Raw genomic sequence first — 24,632 nt, 5'->3', positions numbered from 1 at the left:
GCTGCAGCATCTGGACAGAGGTCTCATCAGTCCACACCCCCGTCAAATGATGCTCTTGCATCCCTCTTCCCTTGCACCCCCCTGTTTAGTACTGGCCTTACTCCTTGATTAACAATTGAAATTCACCAGGCCCATTTTGCAGCTGGCTATCGTCTACTTGAGACCAAGTGAAGATGCCCAGGTGCCAGGACAGCGCTGGACGTTTCCACCATCTGGAGGTGCATGACTGGGGATCATTGGATCTGTTTTCACACACTTGCAACACATCCTGTAGATTTCTATCCGTTCTGTTTCATCTGAATTTCAGGAGCCCAAAGGTTGTATTGAAAAATATGACTTTAGAGCTGTCTGGCCCCAGAATGACAACAAGGCATTCCATTTTGGCAACTGTAACCCTGGTTTAAGGAGCAATTTGGCACTTAGCTTATACAGTCATACCTTGGGTTGAATATGCTTCATGTTGAGCGTGTTCGAGTTGCGCTCCGCGGCAACCCGGAAGTAACCGAGCGTGTCACTTCTGGGTTTCGCCACTCGCGCATGCGCATGCGCTCAAAATGACGCCATGCGCATGCGCGGAAGCGACGAAAAGCGATGCGTGCGTGCACAGATGTGCCATCACTAGTTACGTTTGCTTCTGGATGCAAACGGGGCTCCGGAACGGATCCCATTCGCATCCCGAGGTACCACTGTATATCTGAATTTCTAACGCTGCACCTGACATTTGGCTGAGTTATGAACTCAGGTTCACAGTAGGATAATTGATGGAGGAAAAGGCCATGCAGGATTTCTCCCTCTTCCTCATTCAAAATAATCCAACCTTTTCCTTTTGTGTGTGTCTCTTTCTTTCTCTGCCTGCCATCTTTTCTCTTGCTTCAGCTGAAGACCCTCCTTGCAACTTCCACCCCCCGAGCTTCCTCCAGGTTTCAGAGGTGGAAATGAGAGGTTCGGAGGACGTTGCCCCTGGCACTGTGTTACAGCGGTTGATCCAGGAGCTGCGCTATGGCAACCCGAGCGAGAACATGAACCTGCTGGCAATCCAGCACCAGGCCACAGGGAGCGCGGGACCATCCAACCCCACCGCCAGCACGCTGCTTTCTTCTTCTTCCACGGAAAACCTGGTGCCCGAAGACCCACAAATGGTCCAGCAGTCGGCCCGGCAGGAACCACAAGGCCAGGAGCATCAAGGGGACAGCACTGCGATGGAGAAGCAGCCCAGGGGCGCCCAGCCTCAGCAGAACAATGAAGAGCTGCCAACTTACGAAGAGGCCAAAGCCCAGTCTCAGTTTTTCAGGGGCCAGCAGCCCAGCAGCGCCGCTGGGGCAGGTTTTTACATGGCTGGAACCTCCTGCCCGAAATCCAGAACGGAAGGGAGGCCAACGTTGGCTCGAGCCAACAGCGGACAGGCGCACAAAGACGAGGCGCTCAAGGAACTGAAGCAAGGCCACGTGCGGTACCTTAGCGAGAGGATCATGCAGTTGTCGCTGGAGAGGAACGGCACAAAACAGCATCTGCCTGCCTTGGGGAGAAGCAAAGGATTCAAAGCGGGAGGGCCGTCCCCTCCTCAGTCCACCAGCAAAGGTGTGGATCCAAGGGGCCCGCCGCCGGACTACCCGTACAAAAGCAAGCAGGTGGTCTCTCCGGTGAGCAAAGCTCAGGAGCACGGGATGTTTTTTAACGACCAGCATTCTGGCGTCATCCAGGAAGTGGCGATGCCCTCCTATTCAGCGCCCCAGGCAGCGAGGAGCGAAGTAGCTGTTGTCCGTTATCAGCCTCCCCCAGAGTATAGCCTGACTAGGTAATGTCGAACTCCTTGCCATCTTATTGCCTTCCTTTCAATCTTTTGGCGGAGGTTTTGCTTTAAGTAAGACTCCAGACTCAGGGTAGTTTTCAATAGGGCTGGGAGGTATATTGATATATCATCCATATCGTGACAGTGGTTTCATAATTTTGGACCTGGCAATATATTGCAAATCATGATGTGTGTTAGGGCTGGGTGGCATATCATCTAAAACTGGTTTGAAGCCCATATCACGATAGCAGTTTCATAATTTTTGACCTGCAAATCATGATGCATGTGCGGGTGTGCATGCATTGCTAAAATCACGATGCGGGAAAAGCCATGAAGCCAGCCAGTGCTTTTACATAGCTCCATATTTATTTCAGACGTTGTGATATTTCAGTACAGTTGTACCTTAGTTTTTGAACAGCTTAGTTCTCGAATGTTTTGGCTCCCAAACACCGCAAACCTGCAAGTGACTCTTCCGGTTTGTGAACTATTTTTGGAAGACGAACGTCTGATGGGGCTTCTGCAGCTTTCAATTGGCTGCAGTAGCTTCCTGCAGCCCATCAGAAGCTGCGCTTTGGTTTCCGAACGTTTTGGAATTCGAACGGACTTTCAGAACAGACTCCATTCAACTTCCAAGGTACAACTGTATATCACAATGTTTAGCTAGTGATATACTGCGATGTTGAAAACTGAATGTCGCCCAGCCCTGGTATTCAGTTACGCAGTAGTGCAACAACTCTTAACTACTGTACATAGCATAATCTCCTCACTTACTTCTCTCCGCACATGAACCCTAAATGTGCTCCAGTGGTTCCCTCCACATTTTGGGGCAGATTTAGGCAGGTTGCAGGGAGAGGAGCAGGTGGGCAAGTTACATTGTCCAGCTCAAAGCCATTGGTTCTAGAATAATACCGCCCCAAAGGGCAAAACAAACCCTTTGTGTACTGCCTGTGTACTTTGTAGACATGCAGCAGGAATGTGGTGCTTATTCCTCTTCTTGCATGATTTCCCTCCCTACTCCTCCCCACCACCACAATCCTATCTCTGAGTATCTTCTCTCTACTTGATGCGGTGAACATGCAACTGGGACCCAGAGGAGTTAAAATCCCAGGAGAGAAGCATTGGGCAAAGGGGTGGGAATTGCTTCTCCCTTCTGTTTTACCTCTGCAACACGATGCCTTCCTCCTGCTGTCTTTCTAATGGGAAAAGCGTTGGGTATATTTGTAGGCCACACTCCCAGGTTCAAGTGGGGGCAATGGGCAGTAAGCTCTGTGCGCTGAGTTTTTGGATCAGGTCCATAGTGCTTTGCAGCAATAGGTTTCCTGAAATGGCAACCTGGGACACAGCCCTTCATGGCTCCTTGGCTGCTGGTGTTGTGTTCCTGAAGCGTTTGCATTCCATCTGATCAGCACATGTTTTGAGTCTCAGGCAACAACATACGGAGAGTTGGGTGTGTGTTTCTCCAGCCAGAAAACCACGGCTTTCAAGAGAAATGCGAAAAGCCCTCTTTATGTAAGCGAGGTAGCGACAAGGGAATGAGGAGAAGGAAAGGAAAAACAGGGTCAGCTTTGGGTTACAGTCTCAGGAAGTTGTAAGAGGATTCCATCTGCAAGTCTCCTTTCAGACGGAGGATTTTCCAGCTGTCAGGCACATGGATTCTGTGCGCCTCACGCTCCAGTCTCAAGCCATGTGTGCTGAATGGGACATCTCCTCCGGTTGTGTAAAGACCAAACCAGACACGACGTCAGGAAATCTGTAATCAGATTTCCTGAATGTGTGTGCTTTTAAGATAAAAGCGCCATAGCCCAGTGGTCAAGCACATGCTCTTCATGCAGATATCTCCATGGCACCCCCAGTTAGGAGGATAAAGTACCTCGGGTTAAGTACTTAATTTGTTCCAGAAGTCCGTACTTAACCTGAAACTGTTCTTAGCCTGAAGCACCACTTTAGCTAATGGGGCCTCCTGCTGCTGCCGCGCCGCCGGAGCATGATTTCTGTTCTCATCCTGAAGCAAAGTTCTTAACCTGAAGCACTATTTCTGGGTTAGTGGAGTCTGTAACCTGAAGCATATGTAACCCGAGATACCACTGTAGCTGGGTCAGGTGTGGGACGCTTTGGCCCACAAAATATTGCTGGCTTGGAAGTCCCGTCAGCCTCAACAAGCATGGACATGGATGATGGGAGTTGTAGTTCAGCAAAATCTGGAGGGCCAAAGGTTCCTCACACCAGATGGTAGTAGATCCAGGGCTCTTTTTTTTCTTCAGCTGGAACTCAGTTCTGGCACCTCTGAGAGAATGAGGGAGGTGTTTATGGTCAGATTTGGCACCTCTTTCCCCCCCAGAAAAATAGCACTGAGTGTAGTCTTCTCTGCCTGACTTACTAGAGAGTCTCTGTTTGTCAGAGAAGTCAATACTGGGCTAGTGGGAAAAATTATCTGACCTAGAATAAAACAACTTCCTATATTTTGGGTGGGAGGGGGGTAGGTCTATTAGTAGCACCCGGAGGTGATTTATATCAGGAAATTTATATCAGGTGATTTCTATCAAATCACCACTAGCCTGTCTCTGCAGCTGCAATCTGATTCAAGGACGTCCACAGCTGTTTTGGCCTACAAGGGATGCCAGTCAACGCGGGGGGGAAAGCAGTATGACACTGAACCTTGCGTGATTTCCATTCAGCTGCTCACCTAGGTGAACTGGCAACTCACCCTAGGCGAGCAGCAAATGACAATGGAGGATTATATTAAAAAAAGAAAACCTTTACAATGGAAATGCTGCTTCTTACTTGGTTCAGGGTTAGTTGTTTAAAAACAAGCTGTCGAAAGAGACTGGCTATTTGCTGGATGTCTTTTTGCTGGCGAGAGAGACTGGCTATTTGCTGGTGGGGAGAGTTAGGTCTTTCTAAAATGGGTTGGCTTGTTATGGTGAGGTGTGTCAGTCGCCTTGTACGGACAGGCTGAGACTCTGCACTTAGCAGTTTATATATACAATCTGAGGGAAAGGCTTCAAATGCAGATCTGGGACAAATGTGGTTTGTAAACAGGGGAAGAGGCACTATTCATCCCGAAGAGGAACATGTTTAACAGCAGCACATCTAAAGGAGCAATACAAACCTCAAAGAAAGGTTCGCTGGCATGTTCGCATGAGGCCATGACTATTTCAGCCCAACCTATGCAGAACACAGTCCCCTATTTAGTGCAGAGCACAAGGCCTGGTTCTGTTCTTCTAGCTAGGAGCAGGACTGTGCTTGCTTGTGTTTCCACATGATTGCAGATAAAGTGGCTGCATGCACAGTTATACCTTTAAAAGATATTTGAAGCACATAACCCGATCAGAGAATTATGGGCACTTTGGTTTGTTAAGGCTTGCTGGGAATTGTAACTCTATGAGGTGTAAACTACAGTGCCCAGAATCCTTTGAAGCAAAGAATGTCCTTCAAATATGTTTTAAAGGTATACTGTGTACTCAACCACATGTTGTGGAATTTAGTTCCCTCAGCGTTCTTAAAAAAACCCACCCCCCAAAAAACCCACCAATTGCTGCCTGTTGTTGCAGAGACAGGCTTGAAAATAGTTTGGCAAATTCCCGCTGAAATTTCAGCTGCCGGACAAATTTTGCTGAATAAGCTTTCCTAGTGGTCAGTAAGATTTCCCAGAATTCAGTATTTCTGGATAGAGAACTTGAGAGAAAGTCGCCTCCTGCTCTTTTGCGTTCCCTCCCTTGTCTGCAACTAACACCTTTCCCCATATTTGTCCCATGCTGACCTCTCCCTTTCCTTACCCTCTGCTTTGTTGTCTCTCAAACTACTGGAAGTTGGATTGTAAAGTCCTTGGGGCAGAGACTTTTCCTTAAAAAAAACAAAGTTACCCCGTACATACTTAGTGCTATATAGGTGTCGAGTTATATCGGTAACTAATATTATAACTGGTGGGGCTTGCAACAAAATGTTGCAGCATGGAGTGCTCCCATCCAGTACTTCCACCCTTTCCCATCCCTTGCCCCCAACAGAATCCTGGGGACGCCCAGCATGATCAGTCTTCATTGGGCTGTTCTCTCCTCCCCGTCACTCAGAATTCCGTTTGAACTTCTTTAAGTCTGCTGATACCTCCCTCTTGTGTGCAGGTGGTACTGTTTTGGCTACATAAAAATCCACACTTGGGGAAAGTGTTTCACTGTTCATGAATGGGATAAAGGTAAAGGGACCCCTGACTGTTAGGTCCAGTCGTGGACGACTCTGGGGTTGTGGTGCTCATCTCGCTTTACTGGCCGAGGGAGTCGGCGTACAGCTTCTGGGTCATGTGGCCAGCATGACTAAGCTGCTTCTGGCGAACCAGAGCAGCGCACGGAAATGCCATTTACCTTCCCACTGGAGCGGTGCCTATTTATCTACTTGCACTGCACGCTTTCGAATTGCTAGGTTGGCAGGAGCAGGGACCGAGTAACGGGAGCTCACCCCGCTGTGGGGATTCGAACCGCCGACCTTCTGATCGGCAAGCCCTAGGCTCTGTGGTTTAACCCACAGCGCCACCCGCGTCCCATTCATGTATGGAATACTAAGCACCAATAAGCAGTCACTTCTGGCAGACTGACTGCTCACACTGCCGATGATCCGATTAATCTGTTCCCACCACTCATCTGTTTCCCCCTCCCATACAGCCGTCAGTGCCAGTCATCTTTTCCATCCCTGCAACAGCAGCACAGCCCGATGTCCTCCCAGGCCTCCTCTCTTACTGGCCCACTGCACTCTGCCTCTTTGCCGCCCCTCTCGATGACCATGGCATCTCAGTCCCTTCCTGCAACTCCGCCGAGCCAGCAGCAGGAGCAGCCGCTCCCACCAGATGCCTTCACTATAGTCCAGCGAGCCCAGCAGATGGTGGAGATGCTCTCCGACGACAACGAGGCCCTGCAGAAGGAGCTGGAGGGCTACTATGAGAAAGCGGATAAACTCCAGAAGGTGCGTGGTGCGGTTGAGTGGGACTGGGCTTTGCGTCTTGATCCTCTTGGGTGACACAAGAAAAGTGTCCTGCGCCACTTGCTGATGGGGATGAACAGCACTCCCTGGTTTGGTCCAGAATATGATAAATTTAGGGACACGTCTAAATTGGAACTTACATAGTGCAGCGGTGTGGGACCCAGTAAAGGTCCAATTCAATAGCATGGGGTCTGAAGGCACATGAGTCTGCTACCTAAGTAGGTCTAGGTCTGGTCAGTGCTTGGATGGGAGACTGCATGGGAACCATGTGAGTGCTGCTTTGCATTCCATGATGGAAGGAAAGTGGGATATTTCACTGCGTATACTGCTTTGATGTCCCTTGCAGGACAGCCTTGGGAGAAGAAACAGCTAAGGAGCACTTAAGGCAGTTGGGTGGTGTCTTGTATAGCTCCTGCAGCCAAGCTGGTGCCAAACGGATTGCTCTGATTTCCTTTAGACCACATCAGCGAGGCCAAGAGGGGGTCTTGTTGTCTGGGCAGCCCAGGGCCTCTAGACACATTGCCTAGGCTTGCAGCTCAGAGAGGTCATTTCGGTGCAGCCCATAACACCAATAGGTATTTGCATGCCTAGCAACAACAAAAAGTGAATAGGTAAAGGTAAAGGGACCCCTGACCATTAAGTTCAGTCGTGGCTGACTCGGGTTGCAGCGCTCATCTCGCTTTATTGGCCAAAGGAGCCGGCGTACAGCTTCCGGGTCATGTGGCCAGCATGACTAAGCCGCTTCTGGTGAACCAGAGCAGCGCATGGAAATGCCGTTTACCTTCCCGCTGGAGCAGTACCTATTTATCTACTTGCACTTTGATGTGCTTTCGAACTGCTAGGTTGGCAGGAGCAGGGACCGAGCAACGGTAGCTCACCCCATTGCGGGGATTCGAACCGCCAACCTTCTGGTCAGCAAGTCCTAGGCTCTGTGGTTTAACCCACAGCGCCACCTGCTTCCCCAAAAAGTGAATGGTGGAATATAAATACTGGATAATATGATGTGATGTAAGTTGGGGGAACTTGACTTGGTAGAATTCCCATGACCAGCAATGGCTCTCCATAGAGTTGCTGAGAATTTAAACCTGGGTCTGCCTGCTGGATAGCATGAGCTGTACCACTGAGCTGCGTCCTATTCCATTGCTGTAGTCGCTTTCTTCTGTGATGGCTGGGGAGCTGGTTTCCTTCAGCTGCAGTAGGATTATTAATGCCTGTGGAGGAGTTGTATTTTTGGCATCATTGTAGGAGAATTCTTCCTGCGGCACAGTGCTAGTGTGAAGGTTGGCACACACTTCTGGCCACTGCACAAACCTCTCTTTCAAAAGTTTCGAGTCAATGATTGACATGCATCGCTGCCCAGCTTTTAATGGAAAGTTGTATGCTCTCCCTTATTCTCTCTCTCTCCTCCAAACGTTTCAGTTTGAAATAGAAATTCAGAGGATTTCAGAAGCCTATGAGGACTTGGTGAAGACCACCACCAAGAGGGAATCGCTGGACAAGGCCATGCGTAACAAGCTGGAAAGTGAAATCAGGCGTCTCCATGATTTCAACAGGGCCTTACGTGGTATGTTCTTTTTACGAAAGGTCTTTTCATTCCCCTCCCATTGCATTTCTGTTTCGTTCCTGAACTATCAAATTCCAGATGGCCACGTCTCAGATTCTAACTGAGGAAACTGTTTTCCTGTAACAACGTTTAGAGGTTATTGTTGGTAGAGCCATTAAAAAAGACCGTATTTTTCGCTCTATAAGATGCACTTTTTCCCTCCTAAAAAGTAAGGGGAAATGTTTGTGCGTCTTATGGAGCGAATGCAGGCTGTGCAGCTATCCCAGAAGCCAGAACAGCAAGAGGGATCGCTGCTTTCACTGAGCAGCAATCCCTCTTGCTGTTCTGACTTCACTTCGCTGGAGAGGCGCTGCTTTCCCTCTTTGTGCAGCGCTCCATCAGCGAAGTGGCAGGAGAAACAGAGCCCCTTCCGTTTCTCCTCCCGCTTTGCTGGAGAGGGCTGCGCAGAGAGGGAGAGAATATTTTTTTTCTTGTTCTCCTCCTCTAAAACTAGGTGCAACTTATAGAGCGAAAAATACAGTATATATATTCCTGGACCTGGTTGAAAAATTGTATTTAAGTCTCTCTCCCTGCCCACCTTAAATTATGTGGAATGGGGTGCCCTCAATGGCTGCCGCAATCCTGCTTCAGGCACAATGCCTAACCACAGTTTACTGCCACACTACAGGAACAAGCCTGAGCAAGCCTTGCACTCTTTGTACAGCCACGAGATTGAAAATCTTTGCTCCCGTTTTCAGTTGACTTCAGTTGTCTGCTGTTTTACTGAAACTGAGAACTCTGGTTTCCCCAGGCGGCTGCCCCATCCCCTCCTTACTCACATCAGCCTCAGCTAGCATGCCGGTGCTGAGCAGTGATGGGCTGTCATTGTCGAAGAACATCTGGTGGGCAACACAGTGGGGAAATACAGATTAAGGAAACAAGCCAGGATTGCAAACCAGGTGTTTCTGGACCTTCTGTTGGTCCTCCTTGGCTTTATAGATCACTTTGGAATTATGTTATAACAAAGTCCCTGATAGAATACAAGGGCTGTTCTTTTTTTATAAAAGTCCAACTCCCCCTGCAAATCAATTTCATCAATTTCAATTTGCTCAGGTGTTGCTACCAAATTTTAACAGCTTCGGTTACAAGTAAAAGAATAAAAAACCCCAAAGTTTTTAAAAAACAAAAGAGTGAGAGTCCATATTTTAATATTCACATTGTTTGGATTTTGCATGGTGTTTCATAACCAGGACTGCTAGAGAGCACCAACCCTATGAGGGAACATTAGCATCCATAGGGAAGTTTGTGTAGAGAAATATACTTTTGGCCCTCAGACAGAGACCCTACAGAACAGAGTCCCTCCTTTGGGGGATGGAAATGCAGGCTGGCCTTCCCTGTTTTTCAGGACGATCTACATGTCTTTCATTATTGTATAGCTGGTTTCCCTTTCCCAAGATTCTTTTTATATCATGATGCATGTGGCAGGTCTCTTTATTCTCTGAGCTTGGCCATATGTATATGTTTATTCTTAAGCTGTTTCCCCTTCTCTGTGTAGAGCGATTGGAGGCTGCCAACAGGCAGCTAGCCAGCAGAGAGTTTGATGGAAACGAAGATAAGGCAACAGAGGGTCTTTATGCCTCTCAGAGTGAGTACCACATTGATATATAGCAAAGATATGCATGTTCACTATGTGTGGTTTGTCAGAGAATGGAAGAGGTGTTTGTTTGTGCTATGTTTTTAGCAGTTTTTTTTAAAGTTGGAGGCTGGTTTCTTTCTAACAGACTTGTTTTACCATGTTGCTTCGTTGGAATTAGTGGTAGGTGGTGGTCAACAGTGGCGTAGTGTGGGGGGTGCAGGGGGGGGGGCCGGCCGCACCGGGCGCAACATCTGGGGGTTAGGGTTAGGGGGCGCAAATCCACGGGTTAGGGGGCACAAATTACTTGCCTTGCCCCGGGTGCTGACAACCCATGCTACGCCACTGGTGGTCAAGGGGGAAATTTAAATAAACATGTTGATGTCAGGGCAAAGTCTCAAGAGAAATAAGCTTCATAGTGAAATGGAATTCTTCTCTCCCTTTGGGATAATTCTGAATTCACACAGGTACAAATAAAAGGAGAACAAGGCCCTTTGTTTCATGAGTTTTGAACAGGCCTTCAAAAGGATATTTCGTACCACAGCTCTGAGGGAACCACTTCTCAGGGATTTGTTCACATGTCTAGGGATGGAGAAGAAACTTAGGTTTGTTTGCATTAAAAATGAGAAACGACCTAATTCGCGCATCTTGAAGTAATAAGTGAACTGAAGCATGGCTAGTCTTTGAAATTCACACTTTTTTGAAGTTTGCAATTCTGTTCTGCAACCATTTTGTACTATTAGGGGAAAATGTGCATGGAAATGCATATATTAGTGAGAATAACACCTGAAAATGCGTTATATTAGAAGAAATAGCTTAACAGTCACAACAAAATGTCTTTGCCTACCTAAATTAAGCTGCTGAAATTTGGGGGGGAGGGAGGAACCTAACTAGGAATGGAATTTAAATGACTGTGAGTTCAATTCAATTAGTTCTGATATTGAAAACAAACCTTCAGGCTAAGAATATGCCCAGAGGCACTCTTGTTCTGTAATTCTATTTGTATGTCTCTTGTGCCCAGCTCTGGTTGTTAGATCTTGGTGTTCTGGTCAACGAACAACTAGATTTAAGCTCCCCAAAGTCTGCCCACCCCTGTTTCAAATGAGCTGTTCAGTGTTAGGTTGCTGTTGTTATAAATTACCTGTCCTTCACCTGAAGGAGGTAGGGCAATTAAAACACAGTGTTAAAAACTATTGAAAGCAACTCACAATCACAGAAATGAGGTGGGTCCTAAAAATATAAATGTCGTATTGGCAGCAATTGTTGTGCATAATAATAATAATAATAATAATAATAATAATAATAATAATAATTTATTTGTACCCCGCCCATCTGGCTGGGTCTCCCCAGCCACTCTGGGCGGCTTCCAACAAAGATGAAAGATACACTAAAATGTCACATATTAAAAACTTCCCTGAACAGGGCTGCCTTCAGATGTCTTCTGAATGTCAGGTAGATGTTTATCACTTTGACATCTGCTGGAAGGGCGTTCCACAGGGCGGGCGCCACTACCGAGAAGGCCCTCTGCCCGGTTCCCTGTAACTTGGCCTCTTGCAGTGAGGGAACTGCCAGAAGGCCCTCGGAGCTGGACCTCAGTGTCCAGGCAGAACAATGGGGGAGGAGATGCTCCTTCAGATATACTGGACCGAAGCCGTTTAGGGCTTTAAAGGTCAGCACCAACACTTTGAATTGTGTTCGGAAACGTACTGGGAACCAATGTAGGTCTTTCAAGACCGGTGTTATATGGTCTCAGCGGCCGCTCCCAGTCACCAGTCTAGCTGCCGCATTCTGGATTAGTTGTAGTTTCCGGGTCACCTTCAAAGGTAGCCCCACGTAGAGCGCATTGCAGTAGTCCAAGCGGGAGATAACCAGAGCATGTACCACTCTGGTGAGACAGTCTGCAGGCAGATAGGGTCTCAGCCTACGTACCAGATGGAGCTAGTAAACAGCTGCCCTGGATACAGATTTGACCTGTGCCTCCATGGACAGCTGTGAGTCCAAAATGACTCCCAGGCTGTGCACCTGGTCCTTCAGGGGCACAGTTACCCCATTCAGGACCAGGGAATCCTCCACACCCGCCCGCCTCCTGTCCCCCAAAAACAGTACTTCTGTCTTGTCAGGATTCAACCTCAATCTGTTAGCCGCCATCCATCCTCCAACCGCTTCCAGACAATGGTTACCACAATGGTTACCACAATGGTTATTGAACCATTGTGTTTAGATTGTTTGTTATCCGTGAACATCTTTGGGCACAAATACATTTCAGAAAATGCAGTTTATAAATAAACTGAATGTGACTATGACTAATCCTGGTTCTTTTCCGTGAAAGGAGCTCAGGTTTCAGGGCTAGGAATGACTGATGGCTAGTTACAACAGGGGCCTATGCCTCTACTGGTAGGTCTGTGCCAGGGGTTCAGGCACCATGTTGTGCAGCCTTGATAACACCCTCACATAACTCTAGAGTACAGCCCTCCATCAGCTACCCTGTGGAGCACAGCTCAGAGGCACTAAACTGTCATTTCAAGTGCTTAACAAGCCTCCTTTTGCTGTCCGGGGCAGACTGTAAAAAGGCAGGTCCTTTTTCTGCAGAGGGCTACATTGAGGGCCAGTGTGGTGTAGTGCTTAAGAGTGGTGGACTCGTAATCTGGGGAACCGGGTTCGCATCTCCGCTCCTCCACATGCAGCTGCTGGGTGACCTTGGGCCAGTCACACTTCTCTGAAGTCTCTCAGCCTCACTCACCTCACAGAGTGTTTGTTGTGGGGGAAGAAGGGAAAGGAGAATGTTAGCTGCTTTGAGACTCCTTCGGGTAGTGATAAAACGGGATATCAAATCCAAACTCTTCTTCTTCTTAACCTTGAGGACAGTCTGTCAAGGGCCATATTCTCAGGGTGGGCAGGGCCAGAGCCGGAGGTAGTTGGGGCTGTTCCAGAACCAAAAGTGGACTGGGCGCTCCCTTTGTCTGCCTCTCTGCCTCATTCTGCTACCCATTTCCCCATTGTCCCCCCCTTGCACCCTATATGAAATCATAGAGTTGGAAGGGAACCCAAGGGTCATCTAGTCCAACCCCACTGCAATTCAGGAATCTCAACTAAAGCATCCATGACAGATGAGTAGCCATGGCCGCGCTAAGCTCATAGGGACCACCAGCACCAACAGGGTTCTTTGGCCGGTCCCTGCACTGCCAACGCTGCTGTTACTGTAAACGGGGGGAGCCGGGGTGCCCAATGCAAAAATTATAAGGGCTGAGCAGAGCCCCCAACCCCCTCCCCAATGACCTCAGGTCCACCGGGACTGGGATTGCCTTGGTGGCAATCAAACAGGAGGTCCAGAGAACAGAACACAGTGGAGCCACTCACACACCCCAGCCAAACACTCAGCAGCCTCCACCGCTATGGCCACTGCTGCTGCTGCAGCCATCGAGAGAGAGAGGGAGGAGGGGACCGGGAGAACTAGGGAAGCTGCGTAGAAGCGTGCAGCCCAGTCCAAACCCGTCACGATCCAACCTCTCTGGTGACTGGTGTGAGGGAAGTGGGCAGGGGCCCAATAGAGAACTCTGCAAAGGGTATCACCCCAGGAGAAGACGGGCACTGTTTGGGCCCTCCCTTGCCAGCAGAGGGGTGCCGCTGGTGGCTAGAAATGGACACAGGATCCAAAACTTTATATACACACACACACACAGAGAGAGAGAGAGAGAGAGAGAGAGAACATATATATATATTCCTTTAAATATATAAATGTTGTTGTTGTTTAGTCGTGTCCGAGTCTTCATGACCCCATGGACCAGAGCATGCCAGGCACTCCTGTCTTCCACTGCCTCCTGCAGCTTGGTCAAACTCATGCTGGTAGCTTCGAAAACACTGTCCAACCATCTTGTCCTCTGTTGTCCCCTTCTCCTTGTGCCCTCCATCTTTCCCAACATCAGGGACTTTTCCAGGGAGTCTTCTCTTCTCATGAGGTGGCCAAAGTATTGGAGCCTCAGCTTCAGGATCTGTCCTTCCAGTGAGCACTCAGGGCTGATTTCCTTTAGAGTGGATAGGTTTGATCTTCTTGCAGTCCATGGGACTCTCAAGAGTCTCCTCCAGCACCATAATTCAAAAGCATTGATTCTTTGGCGATCAGCTTTCTTTATGATCCAGCTCTCACTTCCATACATCACTACTGGGAAAACCATAGCTTTAACTATACGGGCCTTTGTTGGCAGATATATAAATATATTCTTTTAAAAAAATAAAGGAATATATATTCCCATATCTATCTATCTATCTGTCTGTCTGTCAGTCAGTCAGTCAGTCTGTATCTGTGACAGTCCTGGGCATCCGGCTTGGGTCTCATAAAGTTCCACCGTTTCTCCTTGTAACACAGCATTCACTGAACAACGCTTCTGTTCACGCATCACTATAAATATTGGTGCGGACACTTTCACTCCCCTGTCAGTTCACGACCTGTGTGCAGTGATAGTTCCTTGAGACAGGGTCATATAAAACGGCAGGGATGTTTAGCATGCCTGCCTCGTCTGGGCCAGACAGCTAGATGCTACAAATAGGAGAGAGAAGTATTTCCAAGAATAGAAAGAAAGGTTGTATACAGGACCTCCTCAAGCAGGTCAAATTTATTTATATACTCTCATCCCTCTAGCCAGAGTTGAGGGTGTATCATGTAAGCCGTAGCCTCTGAGGTGGAAGGGAAGTCTGGTTTGCTAGAGTGGCTGGTAAACGACCCACAGATTATGTTTGGTTTGTTGTGTCTTCGAAAGGGAGAATGAAAACTAAGGAACACCCATGCTTGAGTGAGCATTTAGATCTTGTATCCTAAGAAAACATTGCCATTGGATTTAGCTCATCTGCTTTAGAGTCCAAAACAAAGCTCTAAAGGCAGCGGGGATGGAGGAAGAGACTGCGTGGTCTGCATGCAGAACCTGGGCTGTCAAGGAACAGGCCTCTAAAATCTTAAGGATCTGTGCTGTGTCGCCGTGATCCTGTTGAGGGTTCTTTCACTTCGTCAAGGTCGAGAGGCCTCTGGGTAAATGTCTACTGCTGAATGAGCAGGCGAAAGGCTATCTGGTAACCCGCAGCCCGTCCCAGGGCATGAGAGCTATTCTGGAATGTTTGGCAGCAGCTGAAGTGATGCGGATTCCTGTGCATTTAAGTGACTCGCAGCAAAGCTCACTTGAATGGCGCATGGCTAAATAAAGCACAGCAACACCCACTGGGAAAGGACGTTGGTACTAGCGAAGCATCTTCAGAATCAACAGCTGGCATAAAAGAGTAGCAGCATACCCCACCGATACTTACATTTCTAAGAGCCAGTGGGATCTAATGAATGATGTGTCAGGGGTGAACCAGGAAAACATCAGTTTGGCAACTTCTCCATGAATCTCATTGGATCACTTTGGACCCAGCTGTTCTCTCTTAGCCCTGGGATGAGGAACCTTTGACCCTCCAGTTGTTGTTGGGCTCTCCTCAGCCCCTAGCCAGCTCCCTTGCCTTAAAGGTAAAGGGACCCCTGACCATTAGGTCCAGTCGTGGCCGACTCTGGGGTTGTGGCGCTCATCTCGCTTTATTGGCTGAGGGGGCTGGCGTACAGCTTCTGGGTCATGTGGCCAGCATGACTAAGCCACTTCTGGCGAACCAGAGCAACACATGGAAACGCTGTTTACCTTCCTGCCGGAGTGGTACCTATTTATCTACTTGCACTTTGACGTGCTTTTGAACTGCTAGGTTGGCAGGAGCAGGGACCGAGCATCGGGAGCTCACCCCGTTGCAGGGGTTTGAACCGCTGACCTTCTGATCGGCAAGTCCTAGGCTCTATGGTTTAACCCACAGTGCCACCCACGTCCCACTCCCTTGCCTTAGTGCTCACCTATTTTGCGGAGTAGTTGTGATGATAAAATGGAAGGAGAGACTTGGGCTTTACATGCCGAAGAATCAAGCAAATATACATTTTAAAGCTCTAGCTGCCAAATAGCTTGGCTTTTCAGCAGCAGAGGAGGCTGCAGTTAAGGTGATTGAAAAGCACATGAAGTTTCACAGGGATATTGGCAAATGCAGCAGCTGGGCTTTAATCTGAAGGCTTCCAAGCCTCACCCGGCTAGCTCTAAAGTAAGAAACGTAAAATGGTGTCTGAAAGAACAAGTGCACAGCAATAGTGGTCCTTAGTTCAAATAGGTTCCATAATGAATGACAGGGATTAAGATACCTGCCAGGGACATGTCTAGGGGTTGACCAGGTTGGCCCCTACCTAGGACACAAACCCAGGGAGATGCAAAATTGTGGGTCTTCACTCTGGCTCGGAATAGCTAGGAGTTTGCCTGGCCTGTTCCTCCACTTCTGGGGGAGCCTTGGCAAGGGTTGGAGGTCGGTGCACTGATACACTCCTTGCCATGGGGACAAGGGAGCCTTGCTACACTTCTGCAGCCTGCCCAATGAAACTCTGAAAGTCTTTATGTATTCATATATCGCCTTTCTTTCAAGGAGCTCACTGTAGTAGCAGAAGTGGTTCTTTCCTCCCTCTCGCAAGAGCCCTGTGAGGTGGGTTTGACTCAGTTACCCAGTGGCTGAGCAGAGATTTGAATGTGGGTCTCTCTGATCCTAGTCTGACACCCTAGCCCAGGAACAGGGAATCCCCAGACCTGGAGGCCGGATGTGGTCTACTTGCCTGGCCCTAAAGACTCTGCAAACAACACCCTGGCCTGAGTCCGTGCCCTGCTTCATGCCTTCCTTGAGTCGTTTCTCCTGGCTGAAACGTGTCCTTGAACTGTGGTAATGCCTCTCGCTTGCCTGGATGGAGAGCTTGTGTTGGCTTTTGTGTGGCTGGTGTGTAGAATGTGTTACGTCAGTGTTTCCCAAACTTGGGTCTCCAGCTGCTTTTGGACTACAACTCCCAACATCCCTAGCTAGCAAGACCACCAGGGATTATGGGAATTGTCATCCCGAAACAACTGGAGGTCCAAGTGTGATAAACACTGTGTTACATCATTGGTCAACCCACATTGATAATAATAATAATTATTATTTATATACCCCGCCCATCTGGCTGGAACCTGGCCCTCTAGCTGAGAAGGGTCCTGCAGCCCTGCCATGACCAATGCACCACGTTGCCTCTATTTGAGTTTACTTCTGTTCAGTGTCCCTCCTGGGTCTGTGAGAGCTTCTGATGCAGCTGGCCGTTGCCTCCCTTTCCAGACAAAGAGCATTTGAAAGAGAAAGAGAAGCTGGAAATGGACTTGGCAGCCCTGCGCTTGACCAGCGAGGAGCAGCGAAGGCACATCGAAATCCTGGACCAGGCGCTCAACGGCGCACAAGCCAAAGTCGTCAAGCTAGAAGAGGAGGTAACACCAGACCGTCCTTCAGTTCAGTTCACCACCCTACACTTTTCTTTCTCTCTCTCTCCCTCTCTCTCACAGACATGCCCTATCTGCACTCTACATTTAAATCTCTATGACACCACTTTAAACACTCATGGCTTCAACCTAAGAATTCTGGGAGCTGTAGTTTGTTAAGGGCCCTGAGAGTTGCTAGGAGAGCTTCACAGAGCTATAATCCCCAGAGTTTCCTGTGAAGAGGGATCGATGAAGGCGAACTCACTAAAGTCCCCATGATTCGTTGGGAGAAGGCATGGCTGTTTAAACTGGTTTAAGAGTGCTTTAATTGTGTGGTGTGGTTTTGCACAAAGACATTTTACTGTTAGCATTCACATCTGCAGCCTGATCCTAACTGTGTTTTCTAAGCAATGCCGCAGAGTTCAGCGGGGCTTACTTCCAAGTAAGTATATTTAGGGTTGCTGTCTTATAGCAGCTGCTGAATATTTTCCAGCACATGATATGCTCGGTTGCTAGAAACCAAGGAAATATGAAACTCCTCCCTCAACATCCAAATATATAAGAGAGTGTGACAAGCCACCGTTATTGACAAATCAGCACAAAATCTGAAATTACTTAGAGGAGCAAAACTCAACGGACATTTTCGCAGGAGAACGCTGGGACCATTAGCTACACAAATAGACCAAATATCAGTCTGAAAGGTTTATGTCAATTTATGGATTATATAACGAGGTACTTTGCATTTAATTTTTGGTATATCATGCAGTCCACTACTATTCTAGGGGGATCAAGTTGAGAGGTTCACTAGAAATAAGATTAGTGGCATTTGTTAGGGTTAAACAACTTTGTTAGATTAGAGGTAGGGATCTGTAGAGTACTGAGGCCCCCTTCTCTGGCCACTGAACCCCTATACCCCCCTCCCACAGAATAGTTGTCAATCTTTCCACCATGGTCATGAGGTCTGGCAACTTGGGTTTTTCTAAAATGAAAGCTTAGAGTCTTAGGATCTTGCCTCCTATCATATTGAGCGAGCAGTAAACAACAGAGTCAAACAAACAGCCTCTTTAGTTTGGGACTGAAAGCTTTGACTGTCTGCAGCACATCAACGCTTGGGATTTGCTTCGAATCATGGAACTGTAGAGTTGGAAGGGGTCCCAAGGATCATTTAGTCCAACCTCCTGCAATGCAGGAGGGACGCGGGTGGCACTGTGGGTTAAACCACAGAGCCTAGGACTTGCCGATCAGAAGGTTGCCGGTTCGAATCCCCGCAACGGGGTGAGCTCCCATTGCTCGGTCCCTGCTCCTGCCAACATAGCAGTTCGAAGGCACATCAAAGTGCTAGTAGACAAATAGGTACTGCTTCAGTGGGAAGGTAAATGGCATTTCCGTGCGCTGCTCTGGGTCTCCGGAACTGGCTTAGTCATGCTGGCCACATGACCCGGAAGCTGTACGCAGGCTCCCTCGGCCAATAAAGCGAGATGAGCGCCGCAACCCCAGAGTCGGCCACGACTGGACCTAATGGTCAGGGGTCCCTTTACCTTTTACCTGCAATGCAGGAATCTCAGCTAAAGCATTGTGACAGATGGATCACCCTGGTGTCTGAGATCTGGAGTTGACTTGGATGCAGGGACTTAACCTCCATAAAACTTACAATGTCTTGCTCTGTGCTGCCACCCTCCTCTTCCTCCTAATGTCTCTGTGTTCCCCCTGTGGCAACCCTGCTGCCCTGCAGCTGTGCAAGAAGCAAGCTCACGTCGAGAAAGTGGAGAAGCTTCAGCAGGCCTTGACGCAGCTGCAGGCGGCCTACGAGAAACGGGAGCAGATGGAGTGCCGCCTGCGTACCAGGCTGGAGAGGGAGCTGGAATCCCTGAGGATGCAGCAGGTGAGACAGAACGTGGGGTGTTGCGTCTCCCAAAAGCGCCTCTCATTTCAAACCTATGGCAACCTGCCATCAAGATCAGCTGCCGCGGCCGTTGTATTGTTGCTGCCCCCTCCAACACGACGGTTGCTGCACCTTGCGGGGTCGGGAACAGTCGATTTGGGGGTTCTGTGGACACGCTGGCAGAGGCAGTCTGACATTGCTGAAGGTGCCTGCAGAAATATACCTGTCCAAAGCTCCGCCACACCACACCTGTGATGTGTCAAAGCCCACAGTTCAAGCTCAGGTCACTTCCATAAATGTAGCACGCAGGTACCACACCACTGCTGGGCTGCTGCTTTGTTAGGGGTTTTTTTTGCAGGATAGTATCATTACAGGTGTTACCCTTTGGATTTGATCCCATACAGTTAGATCCAGACCAGCCACGCAGTCCTCTGCCGACCTACTCAGAAGGAAATCCTGTTAAATTCGGCGAGTTCCCCTGTTCGTGGGTATAGGGGTTGTAGCCAAAATCAGTTGGCTGTAGTTCCCGTTGGTTTAGTAGGAGCTAAGTTCAGCTGGCAGCCCGTTGCCTGGGGAGTGTGGATCTGAAGGAAGACACAATTCAGCTTTCGTCATAGCCGCAGAGAACCCTGGGAACCATAGGGTGCTGGGAATTGTAGTTATGTGAGGTGTAAGCTATAGTTCCCATGATTCTTTGGGGGGCATGCGTCAAATATGTTTTAAATGTGTGCTTTGCAGGCAGCTCAAGGACCACTGGGAGACTACATCTCCTGCCTCCCAGAAATGACATGACAGCAAGGGAGAGACCAGTCTGACCTAATATTTTCGCTAATAATAATAATTATATTCATTCATTCATTCATTCATTTATACCCCACCCATCAGACTAGATTTCCCTAGCCACCCTGTTGCTCCAATACTTGCTTTCCTCTTCCCTCCCTGTTCCTTTTTCCTCTTGTATCATGCCTAGTATGTTGTGAGTCAGTAGGCAGGGGCTGCCCTACTTTTTACAATCTCTGCAATGCCTAGAATATATTTTTTGGTCCTTTGCTCATGTTTAATATTAATAATCCAACTCCTAGGGAGCGCTGTGGACTTGAAAATGCTACTACAGTCAGATCAGTAGCATACGATCTTGAGATCTAGTACCATGCAGGCAAAAGAATTTCTGTATATCTACAATTTTCACATCGTTCATTGGTTGAGCAGAAAAGGCTTTTGAATGTAAATTACAAATTTAAAACAACAACCAGCAATGTCATTGTGTTGTTAGCCATAGGCCTGTGAAGCAAGCATGACATCTTGAACTTGCATAAAAATCCAGCAAGTTAAAATCTACTGTGAGCCAGTCCTTGCACAGGGACATCTGGAAAAGTCGTTTGGCTCAAGTTCCTTTTGAAATGTGGGAAGTCGCTTTCTGGTATATTAAAAATCTGGTGGATTCTTGTGGTTTGCACAGTCTTGCAAATCTTAGAAGCTAGGTTTTATTCACATATTCCTGCAAATATGGAGCTTTGCAGGATCGAGCAGTTGCAGTTTTCTGAGATCTCATTTTTTTAAAAGTCCACATTAAGAGTCCCCAGGGGCACTCTCTCAGTTAAAAGCCGAAACTGGAAAACTCCCACTTGAGATGAGAGTCCACCTGTGTTTATTCAATCATTGGCTTATACTAATCCATTTGCCAGAGAACAAGCTCACAAGCCTCGTTTAGTGGGAGCAAATTCAACTAAATTCTTCCAATTTAATGACTTGGCTGCGGGAAACGTCTCCTTTGATTCAATTACATGGCTTTTCTGCGAACGACTTGATAGGGACCTCGTTGTAGCTGCCAAATTGGAATTTAGAGGATGCCTTCTGGATATTTTCATGCACAGATGAACGAGTGTAAAAACAGCACCCTGGCACGTCCTGGTAAATTTCAAGCCAGATTGGAAAATTAATACGTTGGGTTTTGTTGACGTTTGCTCTAAGGAGAGCTTTCAACTTCACTGAGAACCCCCAACAAATGCCCTCAACTATTCTGGGTGGATGGCGTGAAGCCACGCAGGAATATCATTTCCTCTGCAAGATTGGGTGGGGAATAATTTCCAGGACACTTATCCCCCCTTTAAAAATTCATTTTGTGATAAAGGCATTGACCCAGCTCAAGTTAGTCATGACTAAAGACCCACTGAGAGCTATAGGACGTGGAGCAAGGTGTGGCGGAACTTTCCCCATCGATTTCTGTGGGACTTTGGAATGACTGATGGTAGCTGGATCAGAGCCTGTGGCCCAAACTGGCCTGGCTGAAGACGGGAGGAGGAGCTTTCCTTGTTTTGTAAAATGCTGTTAAATGTGCTGAGTGCAGGAAGGAGATTGCATCTGATCTTCTGATTATGGGATACCTATTAACTCAAGGGAGACAAATTCTGAAACAGCTATTTAAACACTCTTCTATTTATGGACTGTCAGGTCCCGGACAAGCCTTGTCCCATAAGCCATAAATACTTTCCCATGTGTCCCGCCCCCCTCCTGGCTTTTTAGATTATATATAACATACTTTCTCTTCCTGGTGTAGTTTAGCTGGGACACTGACCTACATGCAGTGAAAAATACCCATGGTTGCCAGTTGAAATATGCCTTGTGTGAGCAGCTGGAATCCTGTATCTTAGATATCTTTTGACCTAGGGAGCAGGTGACCAGTTTATCCAGTGCCCATCCTGATTTGCCTGCTCAAATGAGCATTCACCCTGATTTATTTGCAGGCAGTTGGATGTCATTGCATAAAAGCAAGCACTGCCCCACTCTGCCCAGTCCATTTCCCCTTCCCGCAAGCAGTTTGATCTTTTAGGGAAGTGGGTCTGTGGTGCAAGAATCCCTCCCAGTCAACTACAGTCATACCTCATGTTACGTATGCTTCATGTTACGTGCTTTTAGGTTACGTCCTACGGTGACCCGGAAGTACCAGAAAGGGTTACTTCTGGGTTTCGCCGCTCATGCATGCGTAGATGCACAAAATGACATCATGCGCAGAAGTGGCAAATCGCAACCCGCGCGTGTGCAGACGCGCCGCTGCGGGTTGTGCTCTTTTCATGTTGTGAATGGGCCTCCGGAACGGATCCCGTTCGCAACCAGGGGTACCACTGTACCTGTATAATTCACAACCCAAAATTGCCAGTTTGTGATTGAATCCCACCCGAAAATAGCCGCAGTCTGGAATCCCCCTTATTGTGATGGCCAAATCAATTGCACAGAAAGGCATTTCTTTGATCTGGTTTGTCTGCCGATTTTAAAGAATTTTAGTTGGCTTAACGTGCATATCACCAAAAATTCAGCCTGCAGCCCTAAGTACATGCAGCTGAAAAAGCATATTATTTCTCTACTTAGCTGTGTCTCTGCTTCCCTTCTTTCTCCTCTGTTACCGCTATGTAAGATTTCAGATTGTAAGTTCCTCAGGGCAGGGGTCTGTTCTCTTGTTTTTTTGTTTTTGTTTTTGTAAAGTGGCATGCACGCTGTTGTGGTATATAAATAAAATCAAGTTCCAGATACATGCCACTTTCAAATATTGAAGGAAATGGGAACTAACTTAACTTTTTAGTATGTGCTACTCTTTGTTAGAACAGGGTGGGGGGATTAGTGGGCCAAGGGAGCACAAAGAAAGGGCATTTACAGGAGAATGAGTCATGTGAAATGTCCTTTCTTTCAAGTAACCACAGTGTTTCAGCAACTGGGGTGGAATGAGGAAGAAAACTACTGTACTTGTCTACAGCAGAATGCTTGCTCTCCCTGACCCCAATTCTGACCACCCATATCAGAAGGAAAGTCTGGAAATCATTTAAAACCTTTTCGTTATTACTTCCTGTTGTCCACGGGGCAGAATTCCTTTGGTCCACTTTTTGCAGCAGACTGACCTGATTCGATGTTCCCAAACTTGCTTCCCGGGTTGGAATTCAGCTATCGGATTATACACTTCTCAGCTTTTGCCGTGTAGTTTTGATCCCCAAAAGTATGCACAAAAACCAGCATTTTGCACAAAAATGCATTCAACGTGCATGGGGGCGGGGAATAAAAGCAGCGAAGCAACAGAAAATGCATATTTTACAGTGAAAGCGAGTACAGAATGCGTAAAATTTACATGCACCAAATGTTTTGGTGCATTCTTTTGGAATGTCCACAAACCAGGACAAATCAGACGTAGGACCCGAGTGTCAGCAAACAAAAGACACAGAACAGGGTTAAAGGCACCCCTGACCATTAGGTCCAGTCGTGGCCGACTCTGGGGTTGCGGCTCTCATCTCGCTTTACTGGCCGAGGGAGCCGGCGTACAGCTTCCGGGTCATTTGGCCAGCATGACTAAGCCGCTTCTGGTGAACCAGAGCAGCGCACGGAAACGCCGTTTACCTTCCCGCCGGAGCGGTACTTATTTATCTACTTGCACTTTGATGTGCTTTCGAACTGCTAGGTTGGCAGGAGCAGGGACCGAGCAACGGGAGCTCACCCCGTCACGGGGATTCAAACCGCCAACCTTCTGATCGGCAAGTCCTAGGCTCTCTGGTTTAACCCACAGCGCCACCCGCGTCTCTTACAGAACAGGGTTACACTGATCCAAATCATGACACATTGCTTTCAAGTGCACATCACAGAAGTCCAGCAGCTACTTTTCTTCTTTATAGTATCAATGCAGTTCCACTTGTGGAGATTCCTCAGTCCCCAAGTCTTTGGTTTCCTCATATCTTCCTCAATCCTGGGACACACACACACCTTTTCCTGATCAGCAACTGAACTGTCAAAACCGGGGCATATAACGTTAGTGAGGACAACGACAACCTAAATGATCAAGGACTGCCTTCCTCTTTTAGTGGTGATGGGAAGCGACACAGCATGGGAATATTCCTCTAAGCACCACCCAATGGTGTGGATGGGAAATGGCAGAATTCTTTTAAGAAACATGTGGACACTCTCATGCCAATGGCACACGCGAATCAGCCAACATCTGAACCAACTTGCTTGCAATATTAAGCTCCCTTTCTGGGAGCACTGCAATGCACACTGGAAAACAACCATCTTTTTTGGTTTTCACACTTCTCCGGGTTTTGGAAAACAGTTCTCTCCTCAAATAAAATATCAGCACGTGGAAAGCAATGAATTTTAGGATAAAATGCATCTAGAAGTGCATACAATACACTGAGAGAAAATATGTATTTTGAGATGTATTTTGTGATAAAATGCAAATTTAAGTATGTGTTTTTGTTTAGATTTCTTTCTTTTTTTAAAAAAAAAAAGTAATCACAAATTAATGCAAAAAGTGACAGAACTAATCTATTAATGAACACATTTGAAAATGGCACACATCATAAATAGACTGATTTGTCCATCCTATACACACGCACACCTGTAAACTGAGCTTTTAGATGCTATATATAGAAAGGCAGGAGAAATATTGAAATGTATAATAAACAATAAACAGGTTAGTCTTCAAGGTGCTGCTGATCACATTCACACTATACATTTAAAGCCCT

General features: G+C 47.6%; 1 protein-coding gene across 7 annotated transcripts in view; it reads left to right on the top strand.

Moving 5' to 3' along the window:
* AMOTL1 (angiomotin like 1) overlaps nucleotides 1-24,632 on the top strand; it is a 78,968-nt gene that overhangs the window by 41,360 nt on the left and 12,976 nt on the right. For all 7 annotated transcript variants that reach the window (XM_081909618.1, XM_081909619.1, XM_081909622.1 and 4 more), the window contains 6 exons: nucleotides 877-1,795; nucleotides 6,442-6,739; nucleotides 8,177-8,321; nucleotides 9,856-9,945; nucleotides 17,116-17,261; nucleotides 18,985-19,134. In XM_081909618.1, the coding sequence (XP_081765744.1) occupies nucleotides 877-1,795; nucleotides 6,442-6,739; nucleotides 8,177-8,321; nucleotides 9,856-9,945; nucleotides 17,116-17,261; nucleotides 18,985-19,134 (1,748 nt within the window). The remainder of the gene's footprint in view (nucleotides 1-876; nucleotides 1,796-6,441; nucleotides 6,740-8,176; nucleotides 8,322-9,855; nucleotides 9,946-17,115; nucleotides 17,262-18,984; nucleotides 19,135-24,632) is intronic.

Source organism: Podarcis melisellensis (genome assembly GCF_964234715.1).
Source record: "Podarcis melisellensis genome assembly, chromosome: 4".
NCBI lineage: Eukaryota > Metazoa > Chordata > Lepidosauria > Squamata > Lacertidae > Podarcis > Podarcis melisellensis.
This window is presented reverse-complemented; position numbering and strand designations above follow the sequence as displayed.